At 33.9% G+C, this 18,733-nt stretch overlaps 1 protein-coding gene across 6 annotated transcripts in view; it reads right to left on the bottom strand.

The window, feature by feature from the left end:
• Positions 1-18,733, bottom strand: part of LOC143247366 (uncharacterized) — a 68,214-nt gene that overhangs the window by 25,311 nt on the left and 24,170 nt on the right. For 3 of the 6 annotated variants that reach the window (XR_013026533.1, XM_076495336.1, XM_076495342.1), the window contains exon 3: positions 1,995-2,208. Coding sequence is in view for 4 of the 6 variants with exons in the window: in XM_076495336.1 (XP_076351451.1) it covers positions 1,995-2,208 (214 nt within the window). In the remaining 2 variants the exon portion in view is untranslated. Of the gene's footprint in view, positions 1-1,994; positions 2,209-15,196; positions 15,217-18,733 lie in introns of those variants that run through there. The other 3 variants (XR_013026534.1, XM_076495352.1, XM_076495371.1) reach the window with 2 other exon arrangements.

Here is an 18,733-nt window from a genome sequence, read left to right on the forward strand (position 1 = left end):
AGGACAGGGGCTTTTTTTTTTTCATAAAAGATATTCAATACCTCTGAAATTATACAACGATCATTGCTTTAAGCCTTTTGCTATGTGCGCCACAGCGGTGTTGGCGTTTTTGCAAATTGTTAGTAAAATGGTTCAAATAACAAAAAGACCATATTAAAGACATTTAGAGAGTATGCTATGTACCATACCAACATTATGTTTCATTAACGTGTGGATAATGTCAAAATAATTTTCGTTAGAAAAATCAAATTTCTGTTCCTTTTTTCTTCCAAAATAAAGTATACCTATAAGAGTAATGTTACACATAGGCGTGACTGTTTACATATTTTCCCAAATACAAAACATAAGGAGAATGTGACTTAAAAGAAGCGTATAGACATTACTCCAAAATATCATCTGTCGAAAAACTAAACAGTTCTGTAACTGATGCTTTAATTAACTACTTCACTGATGAGTACACTGACACTAGAACTTTTCTCTTGATTGGTTGGCATGTCTTTGGTCAAAAGAAACCGGGAAGCCTCGAAGAGGAGAGTTCTACTGGAATTATGAATGTCTAGATAAGTGAGGTTAATGTTCCCAGGAGAATGTAGCAGCTGTTCGCCACGCTGTCTAATGGTGCTACAGAGTAGATAAAACCAAGCTAACTATAAATTTTGTACAGTTCTACGTGCCCTGAATGTTTTATTTAAACAACACAATACACACACATGGCACGGCATGGCCGGGTGAGTAAAGGCGTGTGACTCGTAATCTGAGGGTCGCGGGTTCGTATCCCCGTTGCACCAAACATGCTCGGCTTTTCAGCCGTGGGGGCGTTATAATGTGCGGTCAATCCCACTATTCGTTGGTAAAAGAATAGCCCAAGAGTTGGCGGTGGGTGGTGATGGCTAGCTGCCTTCCCTCTAGTCTTACACTGCTAAAGTAGGGACGGCTAGTGCAGATAGCCCTCGAGTAGCTTTGCGCGGAATTCAAAAACAAACAAACACACACGCGCGTGAATGGTGGACTCTGGCTAGATAGAATAAGCGAAGAAAGTCGGTTTAGAGTGTTGTATCTAAAGTAAGAGGTTAAAGAACATGTGAAAACTATCCTCAAGACAGAATATACAATGTACGCACTCGATCTTTGTAACAGTTTCTCTTCAACAACAGTTTTGGGAATTACTGATGCCAAGTTCAAAACTGAGAAAAGATATTTCTACCAATGTTTCACCAAATAGATCTAAGGCGTTAATGCAAAACGCTTAAGTTGTGAATCACATATCTGAAATGGAAAAGATGAAATTTGAGGAAACATGCATGTACCACATGCCATATATAATCGTGGTGCAAATCACAACAAGTAGATGAGATTGTTTTTTCCTTTTTCTTTTTGGCAACTTTTTACTGGGTGACGAGATTTAAGGGTCATAAAGTCTGTTCTCGATGACATTTACTACATTCTGCTAAGTTAAAGCAAAACTTGCCCAACATCGAACAGGACTCTTCTAACCCCACCCCTTAAAAATTTTAATTTCTCTGAACTGATAGTAAGTAGTGCTTTACATCTGAAAATCTTAGTCACACTTTGTCAAAGTAAATATTCTAAACTTCATTTCCCTAATACATTTTAACCCATAATATTGTTATCCACTAATGTTATTCATTATAATATTCTACTGAATATTTTTCCTTAGAATGTTTTAAGAAATAAACATGGACACTTACGCTAATTCGATTCTACCTTTCAAACGTTTTTGGACCACAAGATATCCGATTCACAGGGATAGGGAACTATTTAAACACGTGGATAAACTGTAATATTAATTTAACTGCTCTTTGTAACCAAGTCGAATGTCCCCCAGTGGGTCAGCAGTAAGTTCACGAGCTTACGACACTAAAATCTGGCGTTCGAATCACTGTGACGGACAAAGCGTAGACAACCAACCTATCATATAACTTTGTACCAAAAAAAAATGAAAAAGAGCAAACTGTGTCAACGTATCGACTTACCTTCAGAATAATCGTCCATCTGGTTATTAGGTGGTTGGATGCTTAATGGAGAGTCTGGGTTATCATCATCAATTGCAAGAGAATAACAGTGATCTGGTTGAACAGCAGGAGACTGGACAGCATCCGTCATCATCCGGTCATGCAGTATAATAGAACGGTTATCTAAGATGTGTTTACAGTCCATATCCATGTCCAAATCCATACATGGAATCTTCTATCCAAGAAAAGTGTTATACTTGTTACTTAAGAAATAACACTAATATTAATGTAAAACATTAGAATATCAATTTCTTGTCACTTGCCTCTTATTTTAACTATTTTTACTCTGTTGATAGAGTTTATCAAATTGAATATTTCAAGCGCATGTTACACATACACGCACTAATAATGCCTATATTAATTTTGTTTTTACAAAAAGATAGGAACACGTCTGTAGGCTTGAAAACAACTCAAAATATCACACTTAAACTAAATATACATACCAGGCACTTTTTAGTTTCAATAGTAAATGAAACATGAAGCTATTGTACGATAGTAAAAAAAAACAACAAAAAAAACAAAATTAAAAATAATATTATAAGAGCTATAATTAGTACAAATGTTTCTTTGGATAAACAAGTTACAAACAGCAAAATGCCTAGGGCATTAACTCTGTTCTTGCATACAGTTTCATACATGAGCGGAGAGTTCATAAGTGAATAGTCAAATCTTAATTAAACCGTATTTACTTAACTTGAGCAGAGCAGTGACTATTTAGGTAGGGGCTAGAGGGAGCTCAAGCCCAAGTTCCATTGATAATTTTATTATATGTAAAGTTATATGGGATGTAAAGCCCAGAAATATTATTAGCCCCTGGACCCACACTAGAGAGTAGAGTTCGTCCTAAGTGAACAGCCCAGCATTAATTAAACCGTATTTACTTAACAAATCCCTAGATTCGTCAATCAGTGGTAAATTTCTTCACAAAGTGACAAAACACTGACCTGTTCATCATCCACGTTAATTTTGGGAATAAACAACTTCTAGTTGCATATAAACACAATTATCTTCATGAATGAAAAGACTATCAAGTATACCAAACAATTTTCCAATCTAGACTTAAATATATATACCGTAGTTTTAATAATCGAAACTAACATAGGATGCTCTGGCATCGATATACAGAGTTGTCGGCATTTTGAAAAATTACGTCACTTTGGTGAAACAATTCGAATATATAAAGAATGATAACAGCGCGCGTTAATCTATCGAATTTCGTAAAACTTGATTTTCACATGCTCGGTCAAAAGAGTTTAAAGAACCCAACGTAAATTCCTTCTACCCCTCGGGATTCCTTCTCGGTATGAAAAATATTCTGAAGTGAAGTTGGTGATGAAAGAAGTAGACTAAAAAAACTGGACATATTCTCAGCGGTAACCAAATACAAAACATAGTTAACGTATATTAATGTGCAACTTTTTTTATTTAAATTTAAATCAAGATTTAGAAAAGTATCTTAGTCTAACTTCCTAAAAGTATTGTTATTTCTTTACGAAATTTAGACACGTTCAGTATGCTAGAGAAACGCAATTATATCAACAGAGCTGTTTAAGTGATAACTAACAGGACAAATTACAAAGGAAGTTTCTGTGACTTCTAACAGGAAGATCCAACCTTTTCCTCTTGTAGGGTGGACAGTGGAGGATAAAATAAGGGTAATTCATAGAAATTTTTCTTTTATAACTTACTGGAACATCCATAAAACTTATTTATGAGTAACTATTTTAATACACAAAATTCATTGTTTTTTTTTGTTTTTTGAATTTCGCGCAAAGCTACTCGAGGACTATCTGCGTTAGCAGTCCCTAATTTAGCAGTGTAAGACTAGAGGGAAGGCAGCTAGTCATCACCACCCACCGCCAACTCTTGGGCTACTCTTTTACCAACGAATAGTGGGAATGACCGTCACATTATAACCCCCCACGGCTGAGAGGGCGAGCATGTTTGGTGCGACTGGGATTCGAACCCGCGACCTTCGGATTACGAAGTCGAACGCCTTAACACGCTTGGCCATGCCGGGCCACACACAAACTTCATTCAAATTTAATACACGATTAATAATTAATATGTAGGCTGGATAACTCAGCCACTGACTTTGATTAATTTTTCCGTGCCATTCTCAAAAAACAACTTTTATATGTTTAAACGTTGGATATTCTGCCCGAAGGAATCTTTCAACAAAATAACTAAATATTTTTTGTTCCTCTCGTAAATCGTATTCGATGTGATATTTATGATTTATTCAATAATATACCAATAACCGACATAACTCTAATAAACGGAACTGTTAGGACTATATGCTGACCGTAGAATAACTATTGTTGCAACAAATCAAATAACGAATGTTATGAAAAGCCAAATTGTACTTGTGTATTAAAAAAATCGCAGGAAACGTAGCCGTAGTTATCGACGTGTTGGACTGCGTATGGTGTTAACTAGTTGTCTTTCTTCTGACAAGTAGCTAAGAATTAGAGATGGCCATACTCGCATGTACCAGACCTGGTCATTTAGCCACATGCATATGACGTAGTTTCATAAAGTCCTTAAATCTTTGCCAACCATACCTAAAATGAATACGGTTAACTTCGTTACGAATTTCAGAAGAATCTCAGGTTTTGAAGTGACTGTAATAGTAAAAAACTTTAAGACCTCATTCGGAGACTATAAATTAGTCGTTTGATGCTCCAGTAAGAAATTCACTTAAATTTTTGAAATATTTATAACTCAACGATATTTACTGCATCGATAATTTTTTGTTTAACGATACGATCAGGATAAAAAAAAATGGAATTTAATTTTGTTCGTCTGCATCCGCTAGGACAGCGGTAAGTACACATATTTACAATGCCAAAATCAGAGCTCCGATTCCCCTCGGTGAACACAGCAGACAGCCCGATATGGCAAAACCAAACAAAAAACACTTTCGTTTGCTCTCTGAGTGACGTCAGTACATGTGCTCGTGGAAACCATACGTTGCTGAAGAATATTACAGCTGTGGTGGATCGAAAGGAAAACTAGGAACAAAAGGAAACAAACACGAAATACTATCTTCTAACAGGTGGAGAACGCACGTGCAGTGTACGCATACGAACTCGGGGTTAAGAAGCTAATTATTGTCATAAAAATTTATCTAAAGATAGAGTAGTAAAACTTGCAGCTTAATATCAGAAAAATAAACTTTATTAAAACATTCATTGCTATAGTAAACGCGAACAAAACTCCTTTTCCCACAAATCAATTATCTAGATTCAAAAGACTGTATCTTCGTTTTTCATACACTTAGTTCAAGTTATTCCATTTTTACAACATATTAAACCCTGCCTAAATCCGTTCAATCCCTCACTCAGAACAGTATAGGTGAACTTCATAAATTCACATTCGTTAGTTGAAATAATTCACTGATGGGTCAGTGATAAGTCTACGAACTTACAACGCTAAAATTCGGGGTTCGATTCCCAGCAGTGAACACAACAGATAGCCTACTGTGACTTTACGATAAACGGATGACATTGCTACTGACGTTAATAGAGTTTAAGAGAATATTAAATATAAAATTATAAGAAAATTCAACGTTTGACAGGCAGAGTCAAACAGCTATCCCAATATTTTACGGTCCACCACTTTTTTTTTTTTTCTAATGAGCACTTGACTTTTATGTAAGTCATTTAAATTATTTGTGTAGAAGAAAAGGCCCACATTTTTGGCAAAAACAAACAACAACAATCTCTCCCGTTATATTATTTAGCGCTGATTATGTCCCTGACAATGAATTATCTTATTGAAGCTTTCAGTGGTATCATCAGTTTCACCAAATAAATCAGTTTAAGCGTCACTCTCTTCAACTTACTCTTCGTATATTTCTCAGCAGTGTCAAAATATGGGAAACAAAACATATCACGGCAAAAACCCCGATATTACTTATTCTCTAAATTACATTTAAATTCAGCATCATAAAATAACAATAATGGGAGAGTGTACAAATGATCTTTAAAACATTCAAACAAGAAGTATCTAGATTACTGTGTAAAATATCTGGTGATTCAGCGGTACATATGAGGTCTTAAAACACTACAAACAGTTTCGATACTCCCGGTGGACACATCGTGGATAAGTCACTGTGCAACTATGTGCTTAAGATACACACACAAAAAAACAGTAACTGTCTTAAACCATACAAAACTTACGATTGTGCCTAAAACAATGCGAACATTGAGCCTTTCTCATAAAAGTAATCGAATTTAAATAGTGTTGATTTGTAAGATGTCATTGTTGAAATTTGTTAATTTAACTCAGGTTTGTTAAACTCGACTGTTTTATGTTTATCTTTTTTATTTTTTGTAAGATCTGTAAAATATCAGACAAAAGCTGAAATTTAAACGAGGCTTAGTGGAAGGTTTAAGGGTTTGCTACCAAAACTTCGGGTTTCCATCCCTACAGTCTCCCGCTAGTACAGCGGTAAGCATACTGATTTACAACGCTAAAATCAGAGGTTTGATTCCCCTCGGTGGACTCAGCAGAAAGCTAGATGTGGCTCTGCTATAAGAAAACACGCACATACTCCATCCCTGTATCCACACGATGCAGATAGCTCACTATGAAGCTCTGCACTTAAAACAACTAAACGGCTAGACATTCACGTTTGTTTGAAGGTTTATATTCAACTGAAAAGGTTTATAAAAGTAGACATCAGAATATCTCATTAGCATTTTAAGTAAATATCACTTCCATAGAACTGTTCGTTAAAGAAACAGATATAAAAATTTTGCATCCAAAATGTTGTCAATTAGTTACATAAAACAACTTTGTGTCAATGAAGGCGTGTAGCGGTAAATATAAAACAAGTGTTCGTTCGTAGAGTTTCAAAATTAGGTGTTATTGCTTCATCGACGCAATAACTTGTAATTCGATCAAGGTGTCTATATAAAGCAAGAAGATTCTTGAATGGAAAAGAGAAATAAAAAGTCAAGTTACAACTAAATAAGGGTAGTGGAAGACAACGGACGACAAAGTTCTATAAAAAGAAAAACGATAACGAAGGTCCTTATACTACAGTTTTATGAAAAGAAACTCGACAATAAAGTTCCTTATATTATAGTTCTATGAAAAGAAAATATATATTAAAGATTTCTGTATCATAGCTCTGTACAAAATACGCGACAAGAGACTTCTACTAACTTGTAGATTATATAAAAAATAATTATTTTCTAAAAATTTAAATGGGACAGGCATCAGTTTTGCAATAATATAAAAAGGAAATAAACCAAATATTATTATTTCTTGAAAAGATAAAGAATGAAAAACTTTGTTTTCTAAAACAAAATAATAAAAATGCCAGTCATATCTTCCAAGTTATCTTAAATTAAGAAGGATAGTAATATCAGTTACATAATCTAATTCCTGTCTTATTACCTGGCAAAAGAAAACAAAAATAAAAACCTCTTGACGATAAAGATTCGGGTGTCATCATCCTAAACAGAAATAAAAAAGAAACCAAAAGTCCTAACCTTTCATCCTTTTCAAAAAATAAAAAAATAAATCCACCTTGCAGTCTTGCCATTCTGAACAAGGAACAAAGAAACAGGCACGCCAATCACAAATTTCCATAAAATAATTAAAAAACACAAAACATCATAGTCCCTTGTTCCAGTTTGTAAAGTGCTTGTTAAAAGCACATTTGGAATTATATATTCTAACAAACATTTAAACTTTTTCTAGTATAGTACATCTAATGAACAAAAAATTTCTAAGAAAAGAGTTCAGGTATTAGAGTAAGAAATATCTTTACAAAAAAAGTTTCACTGAAATTACACATCAAACACGAAAGTAAAGAAAATAAAAACAAAATAAAACATTAGTTGCATGTATTAGCGCGCATTTAGAATACTTGAAATAAATAATTAAATAAAAAAACACATTTTATTAACCTCTTTCTTTTTTTACATTGGCGTCTAAATCATACAGCTGCAATTCAAAACAGGGGTAATACACTTTCTTCGTGTTGTTAACGTTTTATGACCTTTCCTTTCGTATTATTCCAAAAATCCAGTAGCAACAAAACAATGCGGAAGTAAAATCTAATCTTAGATTAGATCATATATCATAAAACTCGTTATTACTCACAAAACTAATCACGGGAATAGTATTCATTTATGATTTCGACTTTGAATTTAAGTAACTTATTAAGTAAAATGCACTATACTATATCTATAAAGTAATTAATAAACCCTAGGATTGTATTAATATTGCACGAACATTGTTGGTTTGAAGCAGACTATTAGAATTATATTACTAAGTTTAGGGATAAGCGTGTTGTTTTCATGGAATTCAAAATTATAGATACTTCCGCATGCTTAAACAGTATTTAGACAAACATTTGGACAGAAAATTAGAGTTCATTGAGCATTCTGTCTTGATAAGAGGAATTCAGAGTTCATTCCGTTACTCTTTAATAAAAGGTTGATTTTAATAGTACAAATTACTATCAAATTGAAATTTCTCAATTTATCACCAAGGAACACCAAGATGCATTTGCTTGTTCTATTAATAAGCAAGAGAAATGTTAACTAGTCAACAGCATCCACTGTTTTTAGGCTACTCTTCTTCGATTGAATAGTGATATTTGATCATTACTCTTACAGCGCATCCTTGTTCCTAAAATTTGGATTCGCGATCATTTGGTAACAGAAGACGAACCATGGAATATTGGATTTACAGCCCGGCATGCTAACCAAACGGTAACGCCTGGCCTTATGATATCGGAATTCATACTAACATGCGAAAGCACTTCCTATCACTCGCAAGTTAAAGATGCATGGATGTCATTTTTTAAATAGCATTAACATTAAATCCAAAATCCACATGTTTCATTAATCAACATAACGCATTCTTATGTGCAAAATATCTTGACTTATATGTGGTGTCTGATGGAAGTGTCGTTCTAATGTTCTAATGTCGTTTAAATGAGTTACGACTAAAGTCTTCAAAGTTTTAACAACAAAAAAACACCGTTATTGTCTCTTTATTAAATTAACTAACAATTAACTGTTAAATTTCAATAAATATTATAATAATTTCTCTCCTCGTATGACAACACCTCTATCCCAGGCACTATTCTAGTAGCCTTCCTCCGAACCCTTTCCAACAACTCAATGTACCTTCTAAGGTAAGAAGCCCAAGATTGAATACAATATTCCAAATGCGGCTTATTCAGAGACCTATGTAATCATTGCTCCGAATAAGGAGCGTACCTGCATAATTCGTGATCAATAATAAACAATTTACAGCCTTAAAAAAATCAATAAGTTCTTTTACTGGTGTTAAAAAACGAATATGGCTTCTGTTGCTTTAACGATACCACAATATATAATAGGCGCATTTTGTAGCTTTCTGCAGTTCTGCAAAATATCTGCGCAGTTTGCACAGTATATATGCAAAAACAAGCGCTCTCTACCCGCCAGAAGGTTTTGCTATAGGTGCACTCATGAACGACCCAATTTTGTGTAAAAAATTATAGTAATTAATTTAATTGTTTGAAGTTAAGCACAAAACTGCACAATAGGTTGTCTGTGCTCAGCTCATGACAGGTATCAAAACCCGTTTTCTAGCGATGTAAGCCCATAAGCATACCGTTGTGTTGATGGGGAGGGGACAATGAAATAAAAAGTTGTAATGTCATTATTTATGTTTGTTATGACTGCATGTGGTGATTTAATTTTCTAAACTAAACCTGTGCCAAATATCACCTTTTGATATGATAAAATAATTTACAATTAGTTAAATTAATTTTACCACAAAATGTTACTGTTGCACCGTGTAAGGAAAAAATTAAAATTACTTTCACTGACAGAATTCTTAGAGTCATTAATCCTTAAAGAAAAAAATGCACCGAGCAGTGACAGTTAAATAATAACCTCTTGAGACTCGTATTAAATATTTCTGCAGATATAAAATAAAATACTATTTGCCATACTATTAACAATGACACAGCTCAGATGACTTAAGAGACTTGTCAATCACTACACAAATATCCATTTTTTCATAATACTATTAAGGTTATTCCCATAAAAATTGTAATTATAATTAAAATTATGATAATCTAAATGCATTATCTTGTATTTATGATAATTAAAGCTCATCTGTCATTTATCTAAATCCTTGTGTAAAGCAAAAGCATTATTTTCACAGCTATCAACATCCAAGACCTTAATATCATCTGCAAGTAATTTAGTGACCATTCCTTCATTTATGTCATTGATGTAAATAAAAACTAATAAAGGTCCTAAGACTAAGCCATCTGGTACCTCATTTGTGACATTAATCCACTTTGACTAAGCTCCATTTATAACAACTAAGCTTTTTTCCACCAAGCCACTCTTCTATTAAATGAGTTAATTTATCCCCCAAACCTAGAGAAATATTCTTTTACAAACTTCGTTCATGGCACCTTGGCAAATACTTTCTGAACATCTGCATACACCAAATCTACACGAACAGTAATTGTTTCAAAGAATATTAAAAGATTTGTAAGGCAAAATTTTCCCTTAATGAAACCAAGTTGACTATCCAATAACATTCTTAATTCTCTTAAATGACTTTGCAAAGCATCGTTTATTGGATTTTCCAAAACTTTTCTCCACAACTGATGTAAGATTAACATGTCTATGATTATTGGAACACATTTTATCACCACCTTGAAAAAAAAGTGACATTAGCTAGCTTCTAATCTTTTGACACCTGCTCACTTACAAAAAAGAAAAAGGCAGCAAGTGGTTCATATATTCAATCTAAAACCTCCCTCAATACCTTGAAGAAATATATTATCCAGCCCAGGCACTTTATCATTTTTTTAGCTTCCCAATTTTTTTCTTAACAAGCTCAGAATTAATGAAAACATGTTGTCTGACACTGCTTCCCTCTATCAACTGTACCAGATGAGGAACGTTGCTTAAATCTATTAATAAAAACTGAAGAACAAGGAGAATTGAACAAGCCACTCAGCTACCTCACAATGCTCGGATATGATCCTTCCTTTATCATCCCTTGAAGGTCCCCACCCCTTTCCTAATGTTTTGTTTAAAGTCATCCTTACTATTAATTTTTACATTTTCAGATAGCCTTTCCATTACTTTTTGATGTTCTAATTTCCTGTTTGACCACATTTTTCGAATTTGATAAAATCTTCTATATCTCCTGTCAAATAAGTCATTATAAATAAATTTCTTAAATTTATGATTCTTTTCTTTAATTTTACCCCTTATGCCCTTTGTAAGCCAACCTGTTTTTTATTTCATGCCACCATTTTCTTTCTATAAGAAACATGTTTATCTTGAATATTTAAACAGTTATCTTTAAAAGTGTTCCATATTTGATCAGTGTCTCCAAATAACTCAGCTGTCCAATTCACTATAGATAATTATTGTCACATCTTCAAAATTTGGTATTTTAAAATGTGTAATCAAAATACCATATCTTATCTCTATGTGTAACAAAATATTGAACCTAATACAATAATGATCACTTGAACCCAAATGTTCCCCAACTGTCACTCTCTTTATAATTTATATATTTAAAGTTAATAACAAATTTAAGATAGCATTGTTTCTAGTAAGTTCTTTGACCAGTTTGTTTGTTTAGAATTAAGCACAAAGCTACACAATGGGCTATCTGTGCTCTGCCCACCACGGATATTGAAGCCCGGTTGTTAGCGGTGCGAGTCCGTAGACACACCACTGTGCTACTGAAGGTTGACCAACTGGTGAATAAAATCGTCTTTAACAGTTTTCAAAACCTTTTTCCCTCAGGTTTAACTCTATCTCCCAGTTTGAAATTAAAATCACCCATAATTATTACCTCATTAGCAACTGAGATATAAAACTCACTGTGAAACTTATTGTTAATTTCATCAGTATCATCTGGTGGTCTGTAACAAATTCCCAATAAAAGCCTTTTCGCTTTAAATCCGCGAGTAGAAACCCAAGTAGATTCAATCTCTTTGATATCCTCAACTTCAACAGGATGCAACTCGCATTTCACATACAAAGCCACTACTTACTCTCTTGTTAGTGGTGTATCCTAGTTAAATAACCTATAACCCCGTATTTCAAATAAATTTATGTAACGAAAATCGTCTATATTATCTATGTTTCATATACTTCAAATATATAAAAATCCTCTATTTCTATCAATGCTTTAAAGCAATCTATTTTATTTTTTATACTTCTAGCTTTACAATTGTAACAATTAAGCCTACTCTTAAAATCTATACTCATTTCCTATGGTGAACTTGCATTTTTTTCGTTATTTGCATTTAGCTTATCCTGGTCGTCACCATTGTTTAGTCCTAGTTTAAAACTGAATTAATAGCCCTTTCAAACAACCCAGTCCCTACTTCTTTCCAAAAGCTCGTTTCTATCACCGAACTTATCCCACAAGACCAACCAGTAAGTTTGGTCATCCTTTGATATTAACTTAAGCCTTGTAGTCCACCCTAGTGACCTCCTTATAATTTTCTTCTCACAATTAATACTCGGCATTACCCATAAAAGTATTTAAACATTTTCTTTAAATGCCCTTATCAACCCCTAAGGGCCAATTAATTAGCTTCTCTGACCTACCTTTCCCTAAATTATTAGCCTCTATATGTACAAAAAAACTGCATCATTGCTAACCCCTTTATTACATCTTTTGCTCTATCAGTTATATCCTGCACCCCTTCCCCTGACTCGCATGATCTAATTCTTTTCTCTCTATTTGTCCCGTGCACTATCCTATCCACGTCTTTTCACAGAATCAACTACAACCTATACAATGACTATAAACTACAACCAATATTATACCTATAAACTAAAACTTCCTTAAGTTTATCACTTACATCCCTCCTGTCCCTTTTGTTTTCATTTCCTCCAATTGTTCCTCATCTGCACAAATTAAACGCTGAAATATGTTGCTCCATAGAAAATGCTCATTACAATTAAATCCACTACTTTTAAAACTGTTGCCATTTTCCACGTCTATATTTTTTTATCCATTTTCTCCACTTTAATTATGATAGCTTCACATTTCTCCTCCAACCTGCAAGTTATACAAACAAAATGCACGTTTTCTACGCTAATTTCCCGGAAAGTACCTACCAAAGCCAAATTAAACTGTATATATTCGAACTTGAGTTTCCAAACAAAAAAAATAGTCTTATAGCCAGTTCTAATTTTGTAAATGTCACATTTCAACAAACAAGAGAACTGTGACATTACAATTTTGTCATCACTTATGTTTCATAATGACAATCATTTTATCACTTATACACAATTTCCCGTGTAAATGTTAAATCCTGACTGAGAAGAAAACAAAAGTCAAATGTGATAAAAAAAGAAATCACGTTATTTATGTATAACATTTAACGACCTTTCTTATCGTAGTTGAAACAAATAAGAGGGTAGACACTGGTTTGATAGTAGACACTCGACAAATAAAGGTCTCGTGGCCTATACGATAAACCGTACAGTCTGTTGTGTATTTGTAATACTTCTTTCTCTCACAATCTTCTCCATGAACTTAACGTTCAGAACCAAGATACTTAGCTTCTGTATTTTTTTCCACAGTCTTCTAATTGAATTTGACCTTGTACAACCAAGTATTCAATGCCTGCATTAGATTTTTATCAATATCGGATGTTGTCATTAGTCATGTTACTATAACATAGTATTGGTCAAAACTAAACTTTTATTTAAAATGCCATTTAAAATTAGGTATTTTCAACTGCAAGCAGACATTTTCAAGGGTCTTTAACAGTATGGCAAATAACTATCATCACTAACAGTTAGAGTAACGCAGGATGATTATTGCTGAATATCGGTTAATGGATTCCACTTAAAAACAATGTTTGTTTCATTTCCTTATCGAGAAAAATTATTATTCCCAAGTGCTAACAAATCTTTATAAAAGTAATTATCCTCTAGTGGCTCAGCGGTAAGTTAGAAAGTTTATAACGCGAAATATCGAGTTTCGCTACCGTAGTGGGTACAACACAGAAGCCTATTGTATGGCTCTGCACTTAATAACAAACGAAATAAAAATGACTTCAGCAGTGTATGTTTGGCTTCACTTGAGATAAAAAAGTATTTTTCAAACCAGAAATGATCTGACTCGAGATATTTTTTTTTTGTTTTGTAAATGCGCTTTTTATTTTTGTAAACGGTTGCATAAAATCCGTAAGCGAAAAGAGCTTAAAACATACAGTTGAATTTAACGTAAAAGGAAGAAATTCTATATATTTTTAGACCGATAAAAGGTCGCAAAACAGACTATCGTCAACGAATGATTTGTAATTTCAGCGAAATATTTCTTAAAGACACTTTTTTCCTTTAATACCTGAACTGTTTACTTAGTTGTTTTTCTTGTAGTTAAGCACGAAGCTACACAAAGGACCATTTGTGCTCTGCCCACCACAGGTATCGAAATTCGGTTTATAGCATTCTAAGTCCGCAGACATATCGCTGTGCCCATGAGAGGTTAGTAATTGCATAAGAAGTGAAGGTTTCAGGTATATCAGATTTTATCAGTCTACCCATGAACGACTTTAGATGGTGAATGTTTTCTGATGAAGCTTTTGTATGTACAATTATTATTGTTCAAAGAAGAATTTTTTCGAACTTTTTGTTGACTATCATAAAACAAAATTACTTAAGACCAAAATATCTGGGATCGAAACATGTGACACTAAGTTGGTATGAAAATGTTCTTTCGTATTACCACAATGATTTTGTGTATAACGTTAAAAAATTATATAAATATTTTTGTGTCACAACATACTAATAAGAGAAACTCGTGGGCTTTATTTAATTATTTTAACGCGTGTTAAGTATTATTTATTTGTTTGTTTGTAGTTCAGAACAAAGCTACACAATAGGCTCTCTGTGTTTTGCCCATCACGGATATCGAAACCCGGTTTCAAGCATTGTAAGTCTGCAGATATATCGCTGTATCACAGGAGGAGTGGGGGTGGGCATTCTGCGAAAAGTACTATAAGTATCTCAGTTTTTAAAAGTTTTATGTATAACTGTGTTTTAGAATTTTTCCGTATATCTACATAAAATCTGTATCTGCATAATCGACTCTAATTCTGAACTGATAATCTACAGGGAAATCAGCTAATCAACAGTACTCACCGCAAACTACTGGGCTAGTCTTTTCGACTGAATATTGGGGATCGACCGTCATGCTAACAGCGCACCCACGGCTACAGGTGCGGAGGGCGATTTTGCCTGAAATGGAATGTGGACCATTAACCGTACCTAACCATTTGGATGAGCTCAGCCCAAAAACAGTAATAAACGTCTACCACAATATGTTATTCGTTCAGTTTGGAATTATCTTCTGAGTTTGAAAACCAAAGGCCACGACACTGATCAAAAAATAATAATAATAAGCCACTTGGTCTACACATGAGTACAAAAAGCGTTAACTGTAAAGAAACTAAATTACTGACCTAATGTATAACACAGAGCATAGAGGAAAACATAGAACAGATAGAAACAACCACTTAGGTTTCAACATAATTTGTACCAATTTAACACGTTTGCTGAGTGAACTTCACCAAGGCCAAGTCAAGGTTAGTATAAAATTATCCATATATACTCATCTCGTAATATTCATATCAAACGTATAAATCAGATAGCAGTAGTTGTGCAGTGAAAATGGCCCCTGCCTTTCATAGCTGGGCAAGGCCATGGCTATCATAGGTTCATTTAACTAAAACTAGGCCAAGTTCAAAATATTAAATGACAGTATACGAGCATAATATTCATGCCTTCCCTGTCAAAGTCTCTGTTTAAAAGGCAAAACAATAATAATGTTTAGAGTATTTATTGTCATTTATATAATATATATTCTATAAATGACATCTATTACAAAAATCACGAAAGCTCATGGAAGAAATAATCAAAAAAGCGTCAAACCAGAAAACAAATTAATGTATTCTACTTAAAATGCGGCCATGAACATTAATCGACAATGGAAACCTATAAATAATTATTCTCGGGTTTACAAAAATATAAAAGTTCTTTATTAACAAATAATCACAACATAAAATAATGTCTCACACCATCACTGCCTAACAATAATAGAAAAATATGATTCTCAGAATAATCAATTTCAACTTGGCACTTGACATGAATTTTTTTTACCAACATTAATCATTTGTTATATTCTACCATGACTTTAAAGAAAACAAAAAAACTTGTAAATTCTTTGAAAAACTTTGTTCTCACGTGTGCCTGTTTTAAGTGAGTAATACTCAGAGATAAATCATTCTGATAATATTGTTCAGTGACGGATCTATCAACGGAATGAGCCTTTCCTCTGTTGGTTGAACGGGTAAACATTATTCGATAAAAAGAAGGTACGGTTAACAGCATTTATCTAATCACAATATATGTTTTCAATAGATTTACAGTCTTACCACCTGTATGCATCTTCCTTACAATTCTCAAGGATAATTCTGCATTTCAAAAATACACTTCAAATCGAAGATATTAACACAATACTTTTGCCTCTCAGAGACCAGTATTGGATGTTCCGGGTATTGTTTGGATGTATTTATTCAAGTATCAAAAGCCAGTCTGTTTGATGCCTCCAAATAAAACAAAGCAAATGTAAGTCCATCTTAGATCCGCATTTGACGTACGAATACAGTCAGAATAAATCTTCCATCGATTATCACAAATTAGTGACAATCAAAATGGTCTCCTCTCTAAACTAAAAAATACTAAGTCAAAACATACGAATACGGAACGGTAAGGATGTAACCCCAAATTTCTAAGCGTTCTTTACCACCTGACTCATTTGTAAAACAATACGAAACTAAACTGTACCAGCTTACGAATTCGACTCCAGATACGAAAACTTGGTAAGTTCGCCGTCAGCTGGTACGCACCCACTCGCGATAACTACATAGTTCACATGAGAAGAATACCACCAGAACAACGTGAGTTTGTTTAAATTGATGGTAGTTGTACCGAAACTGTCTTTGTTACGTGTAGGACAAATTATAAAACTTCTTTAAAATAAAGTGTAACCAGGTGATAAAAAAAATGTGTTTTTACACGTGGTACTTTTATTGTCCATCTGGGTACACAACTGTGATTCACTAAAGCAAGGGTTCGTTGTTGTTGTTTTTGAATTAAGCACAAAGCTACACAATGGGCTATCTGTGCTTTGCCAATCACGGGTATCGAAACCCGGTTTTTAGTGTTGTAAGTCCGCAGACATACCGCTGAGCCACTGGGGGGCCTCAAGGGTTCGCAAGCTTTTTTTCTTTTTCGCTGGACCTCCCTTTGAAAATATTTCAAACCCTGACGAGCCCCCCCGCCCCCACAGTGATAGTGATAGCAAGTTATTGTACATATACTAAAATATCAGTCATCGTAATATTTTTTATGATCTGGCGACCTCCTCTTGGGTCGGGATTCCAGTTTGAGTAACTGTGCAGTAAAGTAACAAAATTAACTAGTTCATTTCTCTGTAAAGTTTGCTTAAAAATAGACTGAAACCTTTATAGCAACGCACCAAGTGTCAATAAAAAAGCCTCGTATAGAACTACCTACTTCGCATAAAAAACAATTACCAGCAAACAATATACGTTTTCGTGTTAGTCCAATCTATTATTAAATGTGTTACATCTACAAACATCAATATAACATCATTAACATCGTCCATTACCAGCTGATTAATTGTTCCTCGTATAATCTGTGCTACGTTATAAAGTTTATATTAAAACATATTTACGATAGACGTTAACAGATTAACCCTGTATCTTTTAAAACGCGTTGACAAACAAGATGTCGTTGAAGTTATGGAGTTAGCTGTTTATCAAGGCCACTGATCATACGACTCGGTCCCATGACCTTCGAATCATATAATTTCTTTCGTTTATTTAAAAATATATTCAGCAGCGTACCATGTTTTATGCACATTAAGGTGCAAGCTTTGCATCCGGATCTTGTGAAATCGTTCACCAAACACTTCATTGGATCCTCAAACTTAATGCTACAAGTAAAACTAAAGGTTTTATCCTCTTACGATTTAATTATAAATTAATTATTAATTGTTACTGGCCCACGATATAGTATTATGAACAATCACTATATAAATCACATTAATTGAACTTACGCATGATAAAACATGTTTTCGTTTTTTATCCGTTCACGTCTGTATGGAACTTTCAGACCTGCCAGTACTTAATGTACAAAACTGTTATTGTAATCATAGGGAACACTTGGCCTAAAATGAATATTCCACTTCATATTTATTTAAAACCTCTAGAACCCATCTGTTTGTAAATTAATATCTCTTTTCAAATCTTTCTGAAGTTTCCAAAACTTGTTTTCAGTTCGGTACCAATATTTTATGGCGCCCTGTGTGACATATAATTTTAGTGTCCACTAACCTTACCCATTAGTTCATTTTGCTAATCAGTCGAGCAATCGGCGCCCCTCTTCAACTTGGCGCCCTGTGCGAAAGCACACGCGATACTGACGATACAGTCCTGCTGTCTAAATACCTCTCTGTGTTTCTGAAGCTTCCAGAACCTGTCTGGCTCTGAGTTAAATATTTCTATTTACGTTTCTGGACCCCCGTAGAACCTGTCTGTTTCTAGATTATTTCTCTTCACGTCTATCTGAACCTTCTAGTCGCAATCTTTCTTT

This window comes from Tachypleus tridentatus, chromosome 1 (genome assembly GCF_004210375.1).
Source record: "Tachypleus tridentatus isolate NWPU-2018 chromosome 1, ASM421037v1, whole genome shotgun sequence".
NCBI classification, from domain to species: domain Eukaryota; kingdom Metazoa; phylum Arthropoda; class Merostomata; order Xiphosura; family Limulidae; genus Tachypleus; species Tachypleus tridentatus.